This window comes from Sebastes umbrosus, chromosome 5 (assembly GCF_015220745.1).
Source record: "Sebastes umbrosus isolate fSebUmb1 chromosome 5, fSebUmb1.pri, whole genome shotgun sequence".
Classification (NCBI taxonomy): Eukaryota; Metazoa; Chordata; class Actinopteri; order Perciformes; family Sebastidae; genus Sebastes; species Sebastes umbrosus.
Window position 1 is genome coordinate 28,703,720 of NC_051273.1, and position 21,050 is coordinate 28,724,769.

Sequence of the window (21,050 nt, forward strand, 5' to 3'; positions counted from 1 at the left end):
TTCCATACTCACACTGCAAACTCCTGCATAGCAGCAGTGGTGGGAAATATTTGACTATATTCAGTATAGAAACAGAGTAGTTCAGAGGGTTCAGACTGAGATTATCACCCAAAACACACACACACACACACACACACACACCCTTAACCCTGTACACTTGGTTCTGTGGTCAGTGAGGAATGCTTGTCTTTTTTTTTTCTTTACTAAATCCATCACTGTCTTGTTTGGTTCTCCGTTTCTCAGAAGGAGTGGACAATTTTCAAGCCAAACCTTAGAAAGGTCCTGAATGACCCTAAAAGACAAACACAGACCAGCTCATAGAGATACAAACTTTTTTAAAGGGGACATATGATACTCATTTTCAGGTTCAAACTTGTATTTTGGGATTCTAGTAGAACATTTCTACATTATTTAATGTTCAAAAAACACATTATTTTTCTCATAGTGTCTGTCTGAAAATACCTGTATTCAACCTGTGTCTGAAACGCTCCGTTTTGACGCCTGTCTCTTTAAGACCCCCTCCCAAAAACCTGTGATTGGTCAGCGTTTTCCGCTTGCCGTCTCTACGGCGTCACTGCAGCCGGGGACTCACTGTGTGTGTCAACTACACTGACTTTAGCGGCACTTGTACCGGTGACTGTACAGTTGTGACATCACAACCTTGTGGAAGTCCTGATGGCTCGTTTAAAGTGCGCAGTAGGCAGAATAATTTTGGCATCATTGGGTAAAAATTCCACAATAACCTTTCAGCATATTGTAATTCAAGTGCTCTGAGAGAAAACTAGACTTCTGCACCTCCTCATGGCTCAGTTTTCAGGCTTTAGAAAATCTAGCCCATGATGGGAGACTCCGGCTGGTAGGCGGTGCTTGGTATTTTCCTCAACTGATCTCAACATGGCTGCTGGGCAACAAACTTTATCATTTTACAGCTAAACAGTACACTACAAGATGTTTCTGAAAACATTTTATGCAAGAAATAGGCATTACAGTAACAGAATATTGATTCATATTTGATCAGCGCTGCCTAGTTTGACCGTTTGATCAGAGTTTGTGAGTGATTGACAGCTGCTCAGTGACGGCAGACTCCAGCTCGGCTCTGATTGGTTGTTTTCCTCCGGTCTGTGAAATCTTGCAGATACCATTGGGAGCAACGAAGGACACAGAGGCACATCATTTTTTTCAGATTACCTGTCTTATGCACTACTGTCAGGATAAAGTGTCCGTTTTGAAATGAAAATAACTTTTATTTAATCATATCTGCTCCAACCTGCCCCCCCTGATCATCATACTTTACATATGTAGCCTACAGACTGCCTACTACTTTGTATCTGTATGTGTGAATGCAGCATTGTTGTCTTTTATATGTTTTGAGTGTTGTGTGATGCCCATATATGTTTTCCACTTTGTGGTCAACTAAGTTCCTAACTAACCAAAGAAAGTGGAAAATACACCTTTTGATAACTCCACCGAATACAGATTATTAAGAGGAAGAACACACACGAGAAGATATGGCCCTAATACATATAAAGTGCCTAGTAAAACTAGTTGTTATAGCCTATAGGCGCATACAAATAAAAAAAGCATATAAAAGCAAACAAACATGCCTGCATGTATATAAATGCACATAAACCAAACGTATCTGCAGGTCCATTAAAACCTGTAATAAAGTTTTAAGCAGAGATATTTCTTCACCAACAGTTACGATGTATTAAATGGTGTCTTTAAATGTTTCATCAGTAATCCTGCAGATCTTAACTTCTTAAATGTGTTTATGTGTGTAAGAAAATACACTTTACGGAAACTATCATTAAACTGGTCACAATAATAAAGATTAAACTTACAGAAAGTTATAGTCGCCCTGACGCTTAAATATGCATACTTTCTTACACAAAAACTACAAACGCACAGCTCTTGGGCATTATAATATGTTGAAAGAACGCCTATATTGCAGATATCATCTTGGTCTTCTCTCTTTTAATTATAGCTATGACTATACTTTTACTTTTGACTTTTTCTTTTCCTTACTTGTGGGTAGCAAACTCATCTCAGACAGACTTGTGTCTTTGTGACTCTGAAACAAGTGAAGAATAAAATCTGATTCAAATTTAAATGAGGTTCAGGAGAAGTTCATGTTTCCAGAGACCGGTTCAACTCCTCAGGGTTACACTGTCAGGACCGTGGTTGGATTAAAGGGACAGTTCACCACAAAATCAAAAATACATATGTTTCCTCTTACCTGTAGTGCTATTTATCAATCTAGTTTGTTTTGGGTTGAGCTGCCGAGTGTTGGAGATATCGTCCGTAGAGATGTCTGCCGTCTCTCCAGTATAATGGAACTAGATGGCCCTCGGCTTGTGGTGCTCAAAGCGCCAATAAAATACATTTGAAAAACTCAACAAGAATGTCTCATTCCAGAAATAATGACCCGGCCAACTGTATCACCCCGCCGAAGGAAGAGTGCATTTACTCATGGACAGGAGGCTTGTGTTCATAGTTTATAGATAACCAATACTGCTAGCACCACTAAGCTAACTAATGTTACAGCTCAGCCGACGAGGACGCCATTCATGTTTACATCTCGCACTGTCACGAGCCTCTCGTCCATGATTAGGTTGACCAGACGTGCCAAGAAGTTTGTGACGGTCCCAAATTTCGAGCAGCAATTCCCAAATCCCGAATCCTGTCCTGTTTGTCCCAAAAATTAGACTAAATCCTAGTTTTGATTAGTTATAGGTGTTAGGTGTTGCCCACAGACGGGCAGTACTATGGCTGTACCCTACATGAATTATGGCTGTTGTGTTTTTTTTAGCCGTGTATAGAGCCGCAAATTGATAAACAACTACTCATAGTGGCGACGCATAGCTATACCGTTGTTGAGAGAAAAGTTCCTGCATGAAACTGCTCACAACAAGGTCTGTGGATTATCTTGAGTAACCAGGTCATGCTTTCTGGAAAGAGACATTGCTGATGAATTTTTCAAATGTATTTTTTTGGCGCTTTGAGCACCACGAGCCGAGTGCCATCTAGTTCCATTATATTCAAGGGAAGGCAGACATCTCTATGGCCGTTTCTCCAACACTCAGCAACTCACACTAAAACAATCTAGATTGATAAATAGCACTACAGGTGAGAGGAAAAACATATATTTTTGATTTTGGGTTGAACTGTCAAAATGAGCTGTGGGCCTCTATTTTATCCTTGTGACTTTGGATACCCCTCAGAGCACACAACCCACTCTAAATGACAGCTTCATTCGCAGTTGGCTTTTTATAGGTAGCCTGGTGTAGGAATGTCGCGATACCAGAAATGTAATAGTCAATGCCAATACTAGTGAAATTCCACGATTCTCGATACCACGGTAAAAAAATAATAATGAAGTAAAACAATAAATCCCATGCACTTCAACATCCACTCCTTTATTACCGTTTGCATAATGTTCTTTGTTAGGAAGTTAAACAGGTCATAATTCCCTCTCTATTATCTATTTATATTTTATATATCTATATTGCTGTGAAAACATCTCCTTCAACAACTGTATTTATTCAAGTTTCTCGCCAAAAACTACAGTTAAGAAAGATTACATTTGAACACATCATGATAACAATAGAATTAACCTTCGCCCAATACTCATTAACATAATAGATCTTGAACACATCATAATGTAAATCAATGGCACCTCCCATGTTGAAATTGTCAGGACAACTAGGAGAGCTAGTTAACGTTAGCGTCCACGTCTCGTCCTGCCAATTTTAACACAATTTCGCAATGAAGCATAATCATGGAAATAATAGGGTGCATCCCTGGACGCATTAGTAGTGAGTTTACAGAATCCCAAAACATTTTCTATCGTCCCTGGGATTATGTCACGCCGTTAGTCTCGAGCCTTGATGGCTCTTTTTTGTGTTCATGTGGCATGATTTTGTGTTTTTGTGTATATTTATATGTCGTGCTGAATGAAATAAATTCCCTAACAACTTTTGTAATGCCCAAACTTATCTCTACATATGAATTTAGTCACAAGATTAAAATAGTATTCTTGACCTTGGAGACAGTAGTTGAGAAAATAGTCTCAACACAAGGTCCATTTAGTAGTTGTTCTCTGTAGTTGTTTTTCGGTCATATCACACAATCTCCATCAAAAGATGGCAATGTAGATATTGAAGTTTTAATTTTTCTGAGCTGTTTCACTTTTAAGCCAACACGGATGAGAAGCCCTTAAAGTGCTCAGAAAAGAGTGTCACAGCATGCATTTGTAATGACTGGCTTACTGTTGAGTCAGTGTGGTTTAAGAGTTTTAACCATGTTGTGTTTTTAAAAGTTCAAGTGTGTGTGTGTGTGTGTGTGTGTGTGTGTGTGTGTGTGTGTGTGTGTGTGTGTGTGTGTGTGTGTGTGTATGTGTGTGTGTGTGTGTGTGTGTGTGTGTGTGTGTGTGTGTGTGTGTGTGTATGTGTGTGTGTGTGTGTGTGTGTGTGTGTGTGTGTGTGTGTGTGCCTCATGCTCAGCTGATTATTGCTCATCTGCTTTGGATTTGTGGTGATATTTGAAAACAGACAAGTTCATCACACTGAGGTTCTCCCATCGTCTGTCACCTCCGGTACGCTCCACTGGTGTCAGACTGTAGACTAGTGTGTTAGTGTGGTTGTTCTGCACTGTCACCTCTGATATCTATCACCATTTGTGTGTGTGTGTGTTTGTGTGTATGTATCTTTACAATTGGCCTCTGATAAACTGAAGTCATATGAGCAAAAACCTCCCGATTGTTTTTCTTCATCTCCATCTCTCTAAACACACACACACTTGCAAACACATATTTTATCAGCATCTGACCTTCTTTCTATCTGTTAGGAATGTATGAACCCTCCCGTGTTTCATCATAAATCAGCAAACCCATGACCGGTCTGTTTGTGTATCTATTTGTTTATGAGGACACACAATGGGAGCTTCAGGAGACGATGACTATCTCTCTGCTCACAGTGTGTGTGATGGAAGATGAAGATTAATAAATTCAATAACAGACACAGTCTGCACTTTTACATTTTTTCTACGTCGTGGGCATGATCATCTCCAACAGGTCAGATGAGAACATCAGGCCACATGAAACAGCCTTTTTGCTGTGGTTAACAGCTCCCAGTGAGGATGCAACAGTTTGGACAACAGGGGAATTTAGACTTTTCTTATTTAGATGAAGCCAAATGGTTGTCACGAAAAGAGAAAAGAAAAACATGCAGTCGTGCCGTATAGTTAAACATCAAGCATCAAGTTTTCAAAATGTTCTCAGTGTTGCTTCTTTAGTTCAGCAGATGCTTTTCCTAAAGCTGAGCCATTGCTCATTTCTGCTTGTTAGTTATGCTTTTCTGCCGACAGTCGTGGCCGGAGGCATTATGTTTTCAGGCAACCTGGTCTCACTCCCAACTTGTCAAATACAGCTGACTGGGCAGTGCCTCTTGGCATACTTTAGCGACAGTATGTGACTAAACAGGCTCTCTACTAACCCCAATGTAAACCCACCCACAGTGTTATTCAATGGTTGGAGCAGCTGATGTAGTATTAATAGTGTGAGAGTCCACTCAGAGCGGACGGGAGGGGTGGTGGATGGGTCAAACTCACACAAGACTTTCAACCAGGAGACTTCTGTTCTTGTTAGTCATGTGACTCACCGGTATCATCAGACCTGTGAGTCACGTGAGTCGCTAGTCAGTGAAGTTAACGTCAACCATGACCGTTTCCTAATCCTAACAAAGTGGTCGTGTTGCCTTAACCTAACTTCCTGTGGAAACGGAAGTTTATTTTGAAAGGACACTATGCATGTAACGAGTGTATATTGACACGCCTTCCCTGGTCCGTCCAAAAGTAATGGAAGAGTGTGTGTTGGTTTCTGATGCCCAGGGGCACTGACCAAGCGGCAATATTTGACGAGTTGGGAATGAGAATGTGTTGCTTCAGCTTTTCCATACATCCGTCCGTCCGTTCGTACATCTGTCTGACCCATTCTTGTGAACTCGATATCTCAGGAACACCTGAAAAGGAATTTCTTCAAATTTGGCCCAAACATCCACTTGGACTCAAGGATGAACTGATTAGATATTGGTCAAATGTCAAAGGTTAAGGTCACCTTGACCTCACAATACACATTTTTTGGCCATAACTCAAGAATTCATATGCTAATTATGACAATTTCACAGAAATTTCTAACAGGATAAAATAAGGAAGTGATTACATTCTGGACAGACATGGATGCACACTGCAACTTGACCAGTTGGCGGAGGGATACAACAATACAAGGCGGTAGTTTTAGTTTGGTTTTATACCATTTTGTCAGTCTAATCTTATCAAGGTTTTATGTTTTTGAATCTGTCAAAAAATGTGATGGCAATTAACATTATCCATCAGGGGATTTAATTTAATGAATTACCAAATGTCTCCCTTGATGATCTTTTCATTTATTTTTTTTTCATTAAAATTGCAGGAGCATTGATCATTTCCCCTTTTACCCCCCTGGAGCTTCACATGTCTCCGCTCATGTCATGCTACAGCAGGATTTGCAGAGATATCGTATTCAGATAGCATATTTCTGTGGTGTTGTAGTAGTTCTGCTTTATGTATAAACTGAACATTAATAGTAGGTGACACCACAAACAGAAAAACCTATAATACCTCCTTTCATTTCAGCTGCATTAGTGTCAGATTATCTCTAAATTTTGATTCTGTGAAACCCACGTTTTACTTTGAGCAAATACTGTAATCCACTGCAGTGCATATAAGATTCTGACATTTGCAGATACTTATTTCAGGTGTGAACAGAAATGCTGGCTGCTCCCATGGCAATGTGTGAACCTATAATACATCCGCTTTGAATTTCTCAAGAAGCTTACTGTTTATTCCCAGGAGAACTGCTTTTTTTTTTTTTTTTAAAGCGGCAGCTCTCCTCTCAAACAGCATTGATTTAAATGTGGATCTCTATTGTACTCTAATTCTTTGACAGCCAATTCTGCCTCTATCGGTCCCTAACTCTCTCAGCTTTAATTTAATCACTGGCATTGGATTAGCCGGGAACGACTTTTCCACGAATCCGCTGGATTGCGTTGCAGTTTTTGGTCAGAGAATTACTTGTTCGACTGAGTCAGAGCGCTGTAATGCTGGCGAGAGCAGATGATCACACAGCTTTTGTAGTGTAATGAGATTCTTATTGGAATGCTGCTGTGAGGACACACACATACACACACACACACACACACATTACTAACAGGCAAACACACAATGCACAAAGATGAACACAGGGGTTTTGTGTTTTACATTAAAGTGCAGCTTTATCTGATTAAACTATACTGCCGTCACTGTGTATGAACGGGGGATTGATTTTGTCCTTCAAATTTCCTGTGGCTCAAGTTCAAGTTCAGTCAGAGTGCGTCTTTCTTCTGTGTCGGTTCTGCTTGTTACGGCCTTGGACTAGTCAGCGTTTACTTCAAAAGAGACGGGGTCCTTCGCTCAGCCTCTTTTACGTCTACGATAAGACCTTACATCTACTGTACCTGTACACGCTGATTCCAGATAACAGAGACACTCAGTGTTCTGCCATTAAACGCCTCGCTGCGGTGACCTCAACACTAATCTGAACAAATTCAAACAGGCCTTCCTTAGTTCCTTTGAGAGCGTCCTGTAGCAGACAGCCTGTCTGTGATTTGACAACCTTGACCAACTTAAAATGAGACTTACAGTTAAAGGACCAGTGTGTAGCATTTAGAGGGGATATATTAGCATAAATGGAGTATAATGGTCATTATTATGTTTTTATTAGTGTATAATTAATCACCTGAAACTAAGAATCATGTTTTAGTTAGCTTAGAATGAGCCCTTCATATCTACACAGGGAGCGGGTCCTCTTCACGGAGTCCACCATGTTGCTCCGCCATGTTTCTAGCCCTGAACGGACAAACCAAACACTGTCTCTAGGAAGAACCTTTTGTGTTTTTACGTTACTTGAAGGCCACTGTAGGTTCTCCGACACACTTAGGAAGGGAAGGGTGAGCGGAGGGATATTCAGTTGGTTGCAATCTGCAACCTCAATGCAAGATGCAACTAAATCCTACACACAGGTCCTTAAAGATTTGTTTTTATGTTACTACAATACCCAGTAGTCTTTGCAAATGTCGATGCCCCCTTCATGTGTGGGATGGAAGTTAGCGTTGTAAAGATTCCATGTTTACGACTTGTGAGCATTCACGTCATCTACAAATCAAGAGGGTTAAAGAATACTGTGCATGGTCTCTAAATAATTATATCCATTCATTTTGCAGTCAATTGTCTTGAACAAAAGACTTTTGCTTACTTGACATCCATGTTATTTATGTGCCAAGTTGGATAAATTGGAGCTTTCAGAACAAACATAGTTTCTTAATCGTAGTTATGACTCGTCAAAAACATAATTATGGTAACTCCTTTATTACATGAATGTGGCATGAGCCACAATTAACCATAACGCTAACATTATGTCAGAGACTTTGCTTGAACACAGAGTCTATGTATTGTTAAAATACATAACATACGGAGCAATGGCTACAGTTTTGGGAAACGTTCAGATCCAACTGTGAACATATGTTCTTTGATAATTGGCTACTTATAGCAGCTAAGCTATGCTAGAAAACGTTTGGCAACATGTAAAGTGCTATAGTATTAGATAAAAATGTTTCTGGCTACATACATTTGGAACTGTCCAACAATATCTAAGCTCGCTGACTGCTTGTCAAACCACAATGTGTTTTGTTGTTGAATGATTTCTAATAATAAACATATATTTACATAGAGCAAGCATAAAGCCCACTCCCATGTTGATAAGAGTATTAAACACTTGACAAAAAAAATGTGCGATTAATCTGGATTAACTATGGACAATCATGCGATTAATTGTGATTAAATATTTTACTCTATTGACAGCCCTACTTATAATTTCTTTTGATTCAAGTTGTGCTGAGTAACCTCAGGTCTGATTGTCTACCTTTAATGAAAATTACTTCACCTAACCTTCAAACAGGAAATACAGATTAACTACTATCCACGTACATCTAACTCTCCGCCCAGTCTCATCGAAGCCAATCAACCATTCCTGTCAAATGGATCCTGTGTAAGATGCAGCAATCCAATAACTAGACCCTGCTCTTGACTATTGACCCGGCTTTACTCCATTCATTCATCTGCCCATCTGTCAACCGTTCTCCAGCCAGTGTCAGACAAAGCCTTGATTAGCCGACTGACGGATCAAGTACGAAGAGGAAAATGGCCACGTGCATGTGTGTGTATAAGCTTATAGTCCGATATGATGTAAGAATGTAAAAACAGAAGATACAACAGATGAGAGAGAAATCATGAGTGAGGAGACGGATCGAAGGTGAAGTGACGGGTCGAAGTTGTTTCTTCGGGAGGAAAGATCAGAAAAATCTGTCGGAGCCTGTCGATGCACAGAAATGTACAGGAAGTGATAATCAATAATGACCTATTAGGGTATGAATGTACACGTAGACTACATTTGTGTGTTTCTACGTATCCATCTTGAGGTCACGTTTGATGAGCAAACAAATCTGAATCTCCAAAGCTTATCAGTGTTCCTGCCGTGTGTGAGTCTGTGCGTGTCTATTGACATATTCCCACACTTTTACATTTTGTTCACCTGTTTAAAGAAAATACAACTTCTTGGACATGATTTTAAAAATAAAAAAAATAAGATTGTCAGTGACATAAGGTGACAAACATATTTAGACAGGATATGGGGATGTTTCATTGGAAGGCTGCAGAGAAAAGGGGAGGGCGAGACAGAGAATTAAGACTTGAACTTCGGATAAGGAGACAGAGAAAGAGAGAGAGAGAGAGAGAGGAAGATAGAGGACTGAATTGATCTGGGGATTTCTCGTTCCCAATCCCTCAGTGAGCAGTGTAATGATGCTGCGTTGGCTGTGGCCCCAGAGTACGACCCGTTTCATCAGATGTCATTAAAGCTAACCTGCTGACTTAAGCTGTTCTGCCTGGCATACCTCACCATACCCCTCAACCCAGCAGAGCCATGCTGGCCTCTACTACCTAATGTTAATTATGTCTGAACATAATTTTAAAGCTGCATAATTTGATATTTTGCATACAACAGGGGCAGTGTTTGGTCAGTCTGTGGGACCTTCCATTCTCCATGTATCTGCTGAAAAGGCATGGAGCTCTTCAGTTATATAGGAATACTGATCAGTATTCATTGTGTTTATAACTATTTCAGTGGGGGTATTTATGTTATTTGTAACATGGTTATATGGAAATAAATAGTGTTTTGAAGTAAAACTCCCAATGAACGGTCAATATGTATACAGTACACATGAATAAAACATGAAGACCGCTTGCGTTTATCTTTATAAATTGTATCATAAATGGTGTATTTTAGTGTATTTTCATCAAATTTAAAGTCCCAGTTGTAGTAACGAGTAGTAGAACACCTTCAGTTGCATCATTATCTATGGGATCTTTGTTATAATGGTGATATTGCATTTGAAATTATATAATAATTAATTAATAATTATATATTTTTTTTTTTTATTGCTTCTCCATTGTGATCTCCATGGTGATATAGTTCAGTTTACTTTTTAATTATTCTTATTCCTTAGCTTCTCACCTTTGAAATGAGACCAAATATGTATCTAAGCCTAATGGTTGAGCAGCTAGTCCTGACTAATTTTTGATAGCTATTTCAGGTGTTTTTTTTCAGAGGGATAGGGCAAGGGCTTAACAGGTTAACAAGCTAAAAACACACATCATATTTTCCCCTAATAAAGTAGTAAGGTTACACGTTAGCAAGCCGATGCTTGTATACACATCCAGCAGACAGAAAACAACGTTATCATTCAATTTGAGTCGTGTTTGTGTCCACATGATGAATGTAAGTCCAATATTCACTCTTCTTTTAGCTCTGGTTTGGTCCCCACCGACTCCTGAGAAAGATATATGGCTATTTAGCTGCTAGATGTTCCACTCTCTTCACCTCTCTTCAACTAGCGATTGAGACCATAAACTCATGTTTACAATGTTTACTGAGGTAATAAATCAAGTGAGAAGTAGGGTCATATTCTCATAGACTTCTATACAATCAGACTTATTTTTCCAACCAGAGGAGTCGCCCCCTGCTGGCTATTAGAAAGAATGCAAATTTAAGGCACTTTTGTATTGACTTCACTTTTCAGACGCGGAGGTTGCCCACTGGAATAAGGTTGATGAGAACGCTTAGACTGAGACTGAAGTAAACAGTAAATGTGCCGTAAAACTCAAAGTATGACCTTTAAAGGGGCCATAAAAGAGGCTAAAAAGATCCATAGAGCTGAGGGTAGCTGCAGAGTTGAATGATAATTCCCTTTGGGTTTGTCACAACAAGTTACGCCTTTTAAAATCCATTTGGTCCATTGTTAATATTAAAATGTGGATTAGTGAAGCTTTAAGATCATCAACAGGAAAGGACAGACAATTTGTTTTCCTCCTTGACTTCTGAAAACATTGCTGGGAACCTCTGGTTTTAATGCTGGCTACATCTGTCTCATAGTAACAGTTGTCTGGTCCTAATCTGCAGTAAACAAGTCAGCAGACACTTGCAAAGGGATTTACTGTCCTCCTCCGCAGAAAAACACATAACACAGGCCTGTAGATTCCCTAACTCCTCTGGGCTTAGACACTTTTCAGGCTGACTAACTAGCACACACTGTACATCCGAAACGCAACTTCATTGTGTGGACAGGTGAGATAGTAGCACAGCTAAATTAACTTGCATGTCCTTGTGAAATAGACGGTGTTAGAAACTCGGTTACTGTAGGTGATGATTAGGGCTGCACAATTTTGAAAAAGAATATCTAATTGCAATTATTTTGACTGATATTGCAACTGCAATATGATTTCCGATATTAGAGGGAAAGGTAATTTTTACATATTATTTTCTCGTTTTCATTGAAAAACATATTAACATGTTCATGGTGGGAATTTTTGCGGGGAACTGTACCAAAAGAAGATGTTTTATTAAGCCTGTAGAATATGATATGTAGGCCAGGATAAATATTCAATTTAAAATGGTATTTTGACACACATTTTGCCTTTAACAAATACTACAATATGAAAATTGCATTAGGCCATATTGTGATTTTGATAAAATTGATTAATTGTGCAGCCCTAGCGGTGATCTTACAACAACATGCTAGTTAGTTGGGAACATAATAGCGCTAGCCAGCCATGATAGCCCATCAAGCTAGTTGGCTTCCTATAGAGTCTTCAGTCTGAAGTGTAGTTCCATACACTCATAAACTGAGACTGAACTACACTGAGTAATTACCCAAATGAGTTGGTTATATTGATTTCAACATATTGACCCGGGGAAACGTACATTAAACATTTGACTTAGGTTAAAAAACACTGCTGAGAACATAAAATCCTTTGAAAGGTCTCCGTAACGTGTCCTATTAAGAGGATATTGGGCTGGGGAACATAGGACCCTGGCAGCATAGATCCATGAGAAATGCCCCCGTTTACACATGCTCTAATTGCCACAGTGTCGGCTGGTTCTTTTTTCACATTGTATTTTTATTTTGGCTACAAATCAGGTCATTCCTGTTAGCCAGAAACATTTCTGTCCCCATGAATTACTTCCTCATATTTTCTTTAAAATGTGTCAAATATTTATAACAAATGGATTAAATTATAGATTACGGTCTTCTTTTCACATACCTTTTTTGGGTACATGTGCTAGATTTTACCATGCCCCCTGCAATACAAAGTTATAAACTTCTACAAGCCATAAAATGATAAAATACTGAAAATATTCTTTAAGTATTTAATAGGCTTTAAACTCAGAATCAGAAATGACACTATGCATGTAACAAGCATATATTAACACACTCCCTGGTCCGTCCAAAAGTAACGCAAGAGGGGTGCCCCGTGCGTTGGTCTCTGATGCCGAGGGTCACTGACCAATTGGCGGTATTTGACGAATTGGTAGTGAGAATGTTAATGTCAAAAATGATCATATAATGCAAAAAACTTGAAACATCAATTTTTACAAAAGTAATATGAGGCCGAAATGTCGCTGTGTAACAAATTGTCTCCATTAAATGCTGCAATATGGTTTCTGCTTTTCCTTTTTAGCTACTGTGTCATGCAGCCTATCTTTACCTGACCAGGCTGCCCCGAAGGCCCCTTGGCCCAACCAGACAGTAAACTGGGTCACTTGCATATACAGCTCTGGAGTGACATCAGCGCAAAAATTAAGCATGCATTAATCCCAGTAGGGCACAGACAGATCCTGGTTAAATAGACAACCAATTTATCTGGTGGTTTCTGATATCTGACCCCAATTTCCATGGTGTCTGCTGCAAACAAATGGCTGCTTTTGCTTTTGCTCCAAAGGACTGTCTGTGTTTCCCGTAATGGATTAAAAATATTAATTCTTAACAGTCTGTGAAAGGTCTATGGCAAATTCTTTTAAAATCGTATTTATTTGTCTCTGGATTATGTTCATCTGATTGCTCATAGCACTACATAATGAAACCCAGTGACATCAAAGAAATCATGTGCATTTCTTGAGAACAATCGTGCCTTTTTGCTGTTAGCGTGGGAAAGACAGACGGTCACGTCTCAGCAAAATGTGTCCTAAACAAGCCGTTTTTGTCATCGCTGCCTCCCTCCGCTCTTTGAAGTCATAACTAACTCATGACCAGCCAACACATTGTCTGGAGTCATACATACACTATCTGCTTTATTGGAAATCCTGTTTTGCAGACCTAAATATTGTCATTGTCTGACACACAGAGCCCTCCTTGTACAGAGTGACTCAGCGTTTAACCTAACAACCAAATCAAACAAGGAGATCGGTTTCATTTCTCACCAATGTCTGGGGTTGTTCAGCCTGAAAAAGATAATAATCAAAAACTGATGAAATGTGAAATACAATGAAAATGGTATCTTTTTGTTTGAAACTGCTTTTGTATAGTACTTAGCCTCAGAGTGTTCGTATACCATGGAACTCTCTCCTCATATACTGACATGCTAACTGATGGCTTTTCTGCATAGCCTAACGCATCCATTGGAACAAACACTGGCTGTGTCACACAGTGTCTTTTCATGCCTGAGAGTTGAGACCTAAGTACACAACGGATGTGTGTTACAAACAAAAGTAGTGAAGGTACAGTTGCCAGGATGTGCTGATCTGGGGAGTAAATGTGTTAAATTTGCTGCGCTCTGAAAGGGTCGACACTTGATGACACAAGACTGTGTGTTACAACATATGGCGTGCCTAGCTAACACATGTGGTTACCATGCCATAAGCATGTTAATAAAGAAAGTAGACAAGCTAAAACAGCCTGGGGTTCAAGGTTAACACACTTGTTGCTGAAGCTTCTTGCTGTAAGTACACATTAAAAGTTAAAAGTAATCTAGATGAGTGTATAATATGTGTATAATTTCCCTTCTGGAAATTTTGACAGCTGTTTAAGAGAGATTTTAAAGAGTCACCAAACCAACTGTGTAACTAAGTGGGGAAGAAATAAGCTCGGTTGTATGTAAACAGTTTAATTATGTAAAAGCGTTGCATAATTAAATTACAAAATAAATGTAATTGGAAGCAGTTACTGGGAAAAGTATGTAATTAAATTATAGTTACTAATCAAAATGTTAAATGTTGATTAAATCTGAATACAAACTTATATAACATAACATTCATTCTGTAGCTCTGTACCAATCTTAATTCAAGTTATATTGAAGCAATTTTAATAATTGTCTTGAAAGTAATCAGTGTTCAATTGAATTGAGCTTTTCGGCTTTATTGCCCGGTTTAAAACATTTGTTAGAAAAGTAATAAAAAATGTAATTACTTTGATGAAGTAATTAAAATTGTTAAATTACTTGTTACATTTTAACAGGGTAACTAATAATCTGTAACCTATTATATCTCTAAAGTAACCTTCCCAACACTGTATGTAAGTTCCCCTATTACAGTAAGCATCATAATTAGCCAGTATTGTCAGTATCTTTTCAGAATCAGATTCACTTTTTTCGCCAAATGTATAATGTACACAGGTAGTTGACTTGGTGATACAGCGCAGTAAAACAAGAAAGTTAAAAGGTTAAATGGTTGAGTTAAAAAAAAGAGAAAGTTAAATGCAAGTTTTATATACAGTTAAGAATGATTAAATGCTACTGTACATTATGATACTGTTTGGCATTGTATGCAAGTTAAGAACAATAAATATGCTGCATAATTTTACATTTGCACATACTGCACAGTCATGAAGTATATTGCACGGTCCATAGTGGGGGGGGGGAGTTGTGCTGTCCCATACATGGTGCACACAACACAGTTTCACAGCAGTTTTTGAAATAGTCACGAAATTTAATCCATTTGAGTCGTGTACACAGACACAAATTTCCTTTTTTTTGGTGATGCTCAGCACGACTTTCAACAACGTATTTTTTGTGCGGTTTCCTATGAATGTCCAGCAACACATGACACAGGTGTCAATTTCCGCTTTTCAAAATAAAACTACTTGGTTAGGTTTAGGAAAAGATCACAGTTTGGGTTCAAATAACAGTGGAAGCGGCGTAACTTAAGTATGGAAGTTACGTGGCAAATAAATCAACTTTGACTTGTGGTTTCACACGGGACAAACACTGGTCTCCTCGGCAAAAGTCCTGCGTTTTTTGACCCACCCATCCACCTCAACACATTCCCTATGTGGCATTTATCGCTCTTAATACTTCCCGGTTCACAATTATGTGGATTACATACAAATTGGTTTTGTGTTTACCATCACGAAAAAATGGGAAATTTGTATCTATGTACATGAATCAATACATTCAATTTTGTGACTATTTCACAAACTGCTGTGTGTGGGCTGGTGTCTAAGTACGTTGGTGTTGGGGGGTGAGGACGAGGGGGGCTGTTGGCGACGATGCGTGCTGCGCAGACATCGAGGCGGGTGTGATGGGTCAACGAACCTTCCTACTGGCCCGCTTTCTGGCTCTGGCATTGTGCAGAACACTCACAGGCACCTGTTCCTGGCCATGACGCTTTCCAGTATGTGATTCCGATCATAGCTGTAGCGCATAATGTAGAAAAAAGATATAAAATAAACGGAGAATTGGAAGCTCAAACGAAAAGTCGGGAGCACTGAAACAGCCATAGCTGCCAACACGGAAGTCAGGCGCCAGGGGACTTATCATCTATCTTCTTTTGTGCAAACTATTATCACCGGCACAAATCCCAACCTAATAAGAAATAGCACTCTCAAATTAACAAATTACAATCTGCTCTTCAGGAATCAAATTGTTTTATGCTCGAATACCCCTCCACCCACACACACACACACACAAGAAAAGTGTATTAATATCTTTTCATGAGCCTGGGTCCCATGGCAACACCAAATTTGCTCTGTCTGGGTGTTGGGATGATCGAATCCCCCAGACAAATCACTGCACGATAACACAGGCCTCAGCACTGCGATGTGAAGAGGTCATCCATTGATATTAATGGGCTGGCGGGTTACTGGCCTGTGGTGATTGGTTAAGTTTATTCAGGCATTAGTTAGAGGGGCAAATCAATGAGATTTAACTGCCGTTTTGACTCCAGAGGGTCGGGTGCATATGGTGCGGAGAGGGGGCTGGAGGTGGAGGATGGGATGAGGAAGATGAAGGGTGGAGGGGAAAGGAAAGGAAAGCAAAAATAGGAGCAAATGGAGCTGGTGTAAGGAAGATGAAAGATAAAAGGCAAACAGGAGAAAGGTCAAGGAGCAAGAGAAGCTGGGGGAAGGACAAGTGGAGGTAGAGTAGAGGAGGAAGGTTGAGGTGAAAGATGGAGGACAGAAACAAGGTCCCGTGGCGCCGTGTGGTTTGCTAATCTGCTGGAGCGCTCATGCAGGCTTCTTATCTGTTGTTCTGTCTACCGGCCGATAGATTTGTAAATTCTCTTTGAGTTGGACATCTCAGCATTTTTTTTATATCTGGCTGAGTTACAATAGTCCCTTTTCCCAGAGACAACTGGCCGTGAGACTTGACACACACTGAGCAATCAGATTACCACTGACCCAGTACCACATTTATTTCTCTGAGGATGAGTTTTTGACCAAAGCTGGGACCCCTTTGGTCCCTACAGTTCATTTTGCACTGAATTCACTTCCTGAGGTAGTACATGTGCAAGTAGATGTTGATTTTGGTCCTTGTACCAGTTATTTAACTGTTTCTAGAAACAATCAGATAATTCTGCCTTGAACACTTAAAAAAATCTGTGAAAAAAAGTAAAATATTAAGTTTTACTCCACTCCTCCAAACCACAAGGGTTCATCCCCTGAAGAGCATGAAATGTGCTTGTAAAGCTTATTGGCCAGTTGGCAGAGCTTGAGGAAAGGTCAAAGGGCGACTAAAATTATAACTATTCATCCAATTGGGACCATGACTATCAGCAGGACTGTTTTAACAGAAACACAGTGCTTCTATTTCAGAATACTATCATCATCATCCAATAGCCAGCGGACATTTTTTTAAATGTGGTTCCAGGTGGTTCTAGACCACATCTCAGATTTTTTCAGTGATTTATTTCAGATCATTTTCAGTGAAATATGAAAACCATGTCTGAATGAATAAATGAAGAGAAACAATCGATTAGGACCATGAATATCTGTGCAAAGGTTTTTGGCAATCTGGAATTTACATTTTATAGTAACCTTGATCTGGCAAGAAGTTATTGAGATTTCTTGTTTTAGAGCAAAGTGTTGGACTGTAGGGAAGTCACGATACCAGAAATCTAGTAGTCGATACCAATACCAGTGAAATTCCACAATTCTCGATACCAATTCGATACCACGGTAAAAAACGAAAACAAAACCATAAATCCCATGTACTTCAACATACACTCCTTCATTACTATTTGTATATACTGTTTTTTTTCCGAAATTATTATTAATCCGAAGATCCGCCTCAAGTTTCTCGCTAAAAGCTACATCATACAAGATTTGAGCATATCATGGTGATGTTATAATTTACCTTCGGCCAATACTCATTTTTACTTGAATGCGCCATAATGTAACTCAATGAAACCTCCGTACATTAGCCGTTAGCTCTGTTATTTAGCCAAGCAGGACTGTGTTGCCCAACGGCTGCTAACAGCTAAAGTTAACTAGCTCTCGTCCTGCCGATTTCAACATGGATTAGTTGTTCACAATGTAGCATTATCAGGGAATTTTCTATCGTCTCACCCGTTTCACCCAATTTCCCAGTACCTGCGGAACTGTAGAAAAACGAGTACCGTCACGTCAGAATTTTGGCATTGACATTGGTTCTCAAGAACATCCCTATTGGACTGACTAATGGACTGACTAATATTTCCATCTTGGTACTGAATTTGCCGATGGGTCATTGTTTGTGCGACATCTAAAAGTGAATGTGATTGCTATTCCTTCAGCTTTTCCGACTGACTTGTGTTTTGCCCCTCAAATTTCTCAAACACGCCTTCTGATCATCTGGCCCCCTGGGCATGTGTCCTCAGAAGGCCTGTTAGATAACCCATCCAAAAAACATCACTATATCATATACATAATGTCTAACACTTCCCCTTTGTCCTCCTGTCTGTCTTTTGTCCTCTCAGATCCACTCTCAGTGGACCTGGACCAGTATGATGTGGTTTCCCTGACTGATGCTCTCAGAGGTTTCCTGCAGGACCTGCCCGCCCCCATCATCCCCGCCACGGTCTACAGCGAGCTGGTTTACACTGCTCAAGGTACAGTGTGGTACACCGCAACACACACACAGGTGCACTGAAGTTAGCCAGGGCTGAAAATGTATTAAAGGGTCAGTTCACTCAAATCACAAAATTGCACTGTACCTCTAGTTGTATGTAGGCATATAGAGACAGGTATCTTAAAACCTAGACTAATAAAAGCAAAACGATCTGCATGGAAAGTTTTTCCTCACATGTATTTATTTATTTTTATTTGAGTAAACTGACCCTTGCTTGTACAATGAAAAGTGATTATGAATAATATCTAGGTTTGTCGAAGTTAACGTGATAATAACTCGTCAACACATATTTGTTTTAACGCCACTAATTTCTTTAACGCATTAACACAACTTGCAATTTTTAGGTTGTAGCGGGCTCAGTTTTAAAAACTAGAATGAGTGTCCTGGCATCATATAATCCTTAACCTTCCATAAAGCTAAGGAATCCAATGGTACCAACCATGCCTTAGTAGCTTGTTGGGAAGGAGGTTAAATAACACTCCAAACGCAAACATTTTGGAGGAAAAACTGTCATGGGAATTTTCAAAGGTGTCCCTTGACCTCTGACCTCAAGATAAGTGAATGAAAATGGGTTCTATGGGTACCCACGAGTCTCCCCTTTACAGACATGCCCACTTTATGATAATCACATGCAGTTTGGGGCAAATCATAGTCAAGTCAGCACACTGACACACTGACAGCTGTTGTTGCCTGTTGGGTTTGAGTTTGCCATGTCATCATTTGAGCATATATTTTATGCTAAATGCAGTACCTGTGAGGTTTTCTGGACAATATTTGTTATTGTTTTAAGAGGGGTTAAATACTTGACAAATCTCCCTTTAAGGTACTTTTAAGGTAATTTTGAACAGACAAAAAAATTTGCGATTAGTTGCGATTATAATCAATTGACAGCCCAAATTTGAATTAACCAACCCTTGCTTGTACAATGAAAAGTTGATTATGAATAAGATCCTAACCAGGTAAGGCCAAAGTTCAAGTTTTGGGAAACCTTTGGGAAGCAAAACTACCAATAACACAACCATGATTTAGAGTTTTTCCTGTAGCTATAAGCAGCATTTTCATGGCTGGTGAGTGGTGTGACTCTAGACCTCCAGCTGCATCCTCAGTCACATGCTTTCCGTTCTCACGCACTTCAGGGCTAAACTCAATCCGAGCCCTGGGTCGTTTTTTTTTTTCCTTTGCCTCTGTCACTTGGCGTGAGCGCCGACACTCGTCACACCTGACAGATTCCTGCCATATCTGGATGTAAAGACGACAAGGCTGTACCCTCTCGTCAGCATCAAATTCTTGCTAATCCCCTGACAGCTCCAGGGTTCAATGAAAACAAACTCTGAGCTGAAACGTGGCTCCTCGCCAGGTTCTCTTCTCTCTTTTCTCATTTTCCGTACAGCTGACCTGCCTGTACACCCTTTCACCTGCCGCCCACCTCGCCCGGCAGGCCCTCCTCCCTCCGGCTTTTAGGAACTCTCACACTCTTATCCATCTTTAATGAACCCTGCCTTGACATTTGGAGTTTCCTGCTTTGCGTGGGTGCTGTGCGTGCCAGTGTGCGGAAACAAAAGAAAGTCAGACAGACGGACAGACAGACGAGTGTGTGTTAGGGTTAGGGTCAATGGAGGCATCGTCTGAGCTCGCAAGGAAGTTCACACCAGCTTCCCTGCAACCTCCTCCCAAAATATTACTCGGCTAAGCTCCTCGACATGATCTCCAACTGAAAACCCCCTCAATTATGTAAGTGCTTTTCTCTCTCTCTCTCTCGTGGTCCCGTTAAGTGACAACCCTTTTTTTTATTTTACTTATTCATGGAAACATTTTAAGTCAGGATAAACCACTTTGAGAGGATGCATCAAGTATTTTGCGCGGGTCGTTCGAGGTTAAGCCCATTGAAATTGAACTTCTTATTTAGGAACGGGGTCACTTGAAGAGCAACGAGTGATTTCTTCTGTGAAATCAGAGGGTATTATACAGTAAGGATGAGTCACGCAACAATACTGAGAGATCCCTCAAAAAAACTAATGGCTCAAGGGGTGAGACTTTTTTCTGTCCCTCTCTGCTTCTTCTTCTTTTTTTAGCTGCCATTTACTTCACCCAGTCTTCAGGTCTACATACCAGAGTTTCTGCTGGATATATTCCTCACTGAGCATATAGCTGCACATATAGTGTGTTTCACTTGTCCTCAAACCCGTCACATGTAGCCTGATAATGACACTAAATTACCATTTGCATTTCTCTTCATTATTCATTGTGTTCATTTTAGCTGTTTT

The 21,050-nt window shown here is 39.8% G+C and overlaps 1 protein-coding gene across 3 annotated transcripts in view; it reads left to right on the forward strand.

Annotated features, from left to right (window-relative positions):
- Positions 1-21,050, forward strand: part of pik3r3b (phosphoinositide-3-kinase, regulatory subunit 3b (gamma)) — a 253,737-nt gene that overhangs the window by 99,328 nt on the left and 133,359 nt on the right. For all 3 annotated transcript variants that reach the window (XM_037770657.1, XM_037770656.1, XM_037770658.1), the window contains exon 6: positions 18,635-18,766. In XM_037770657.1, coding sequence (XP_037626585.1) covers positions 18,635-18,766 — 132 coding nt within the window. The remainder of the gene's footprint in view (positions 1-18,634; positions 18,767-21,050) is intronic.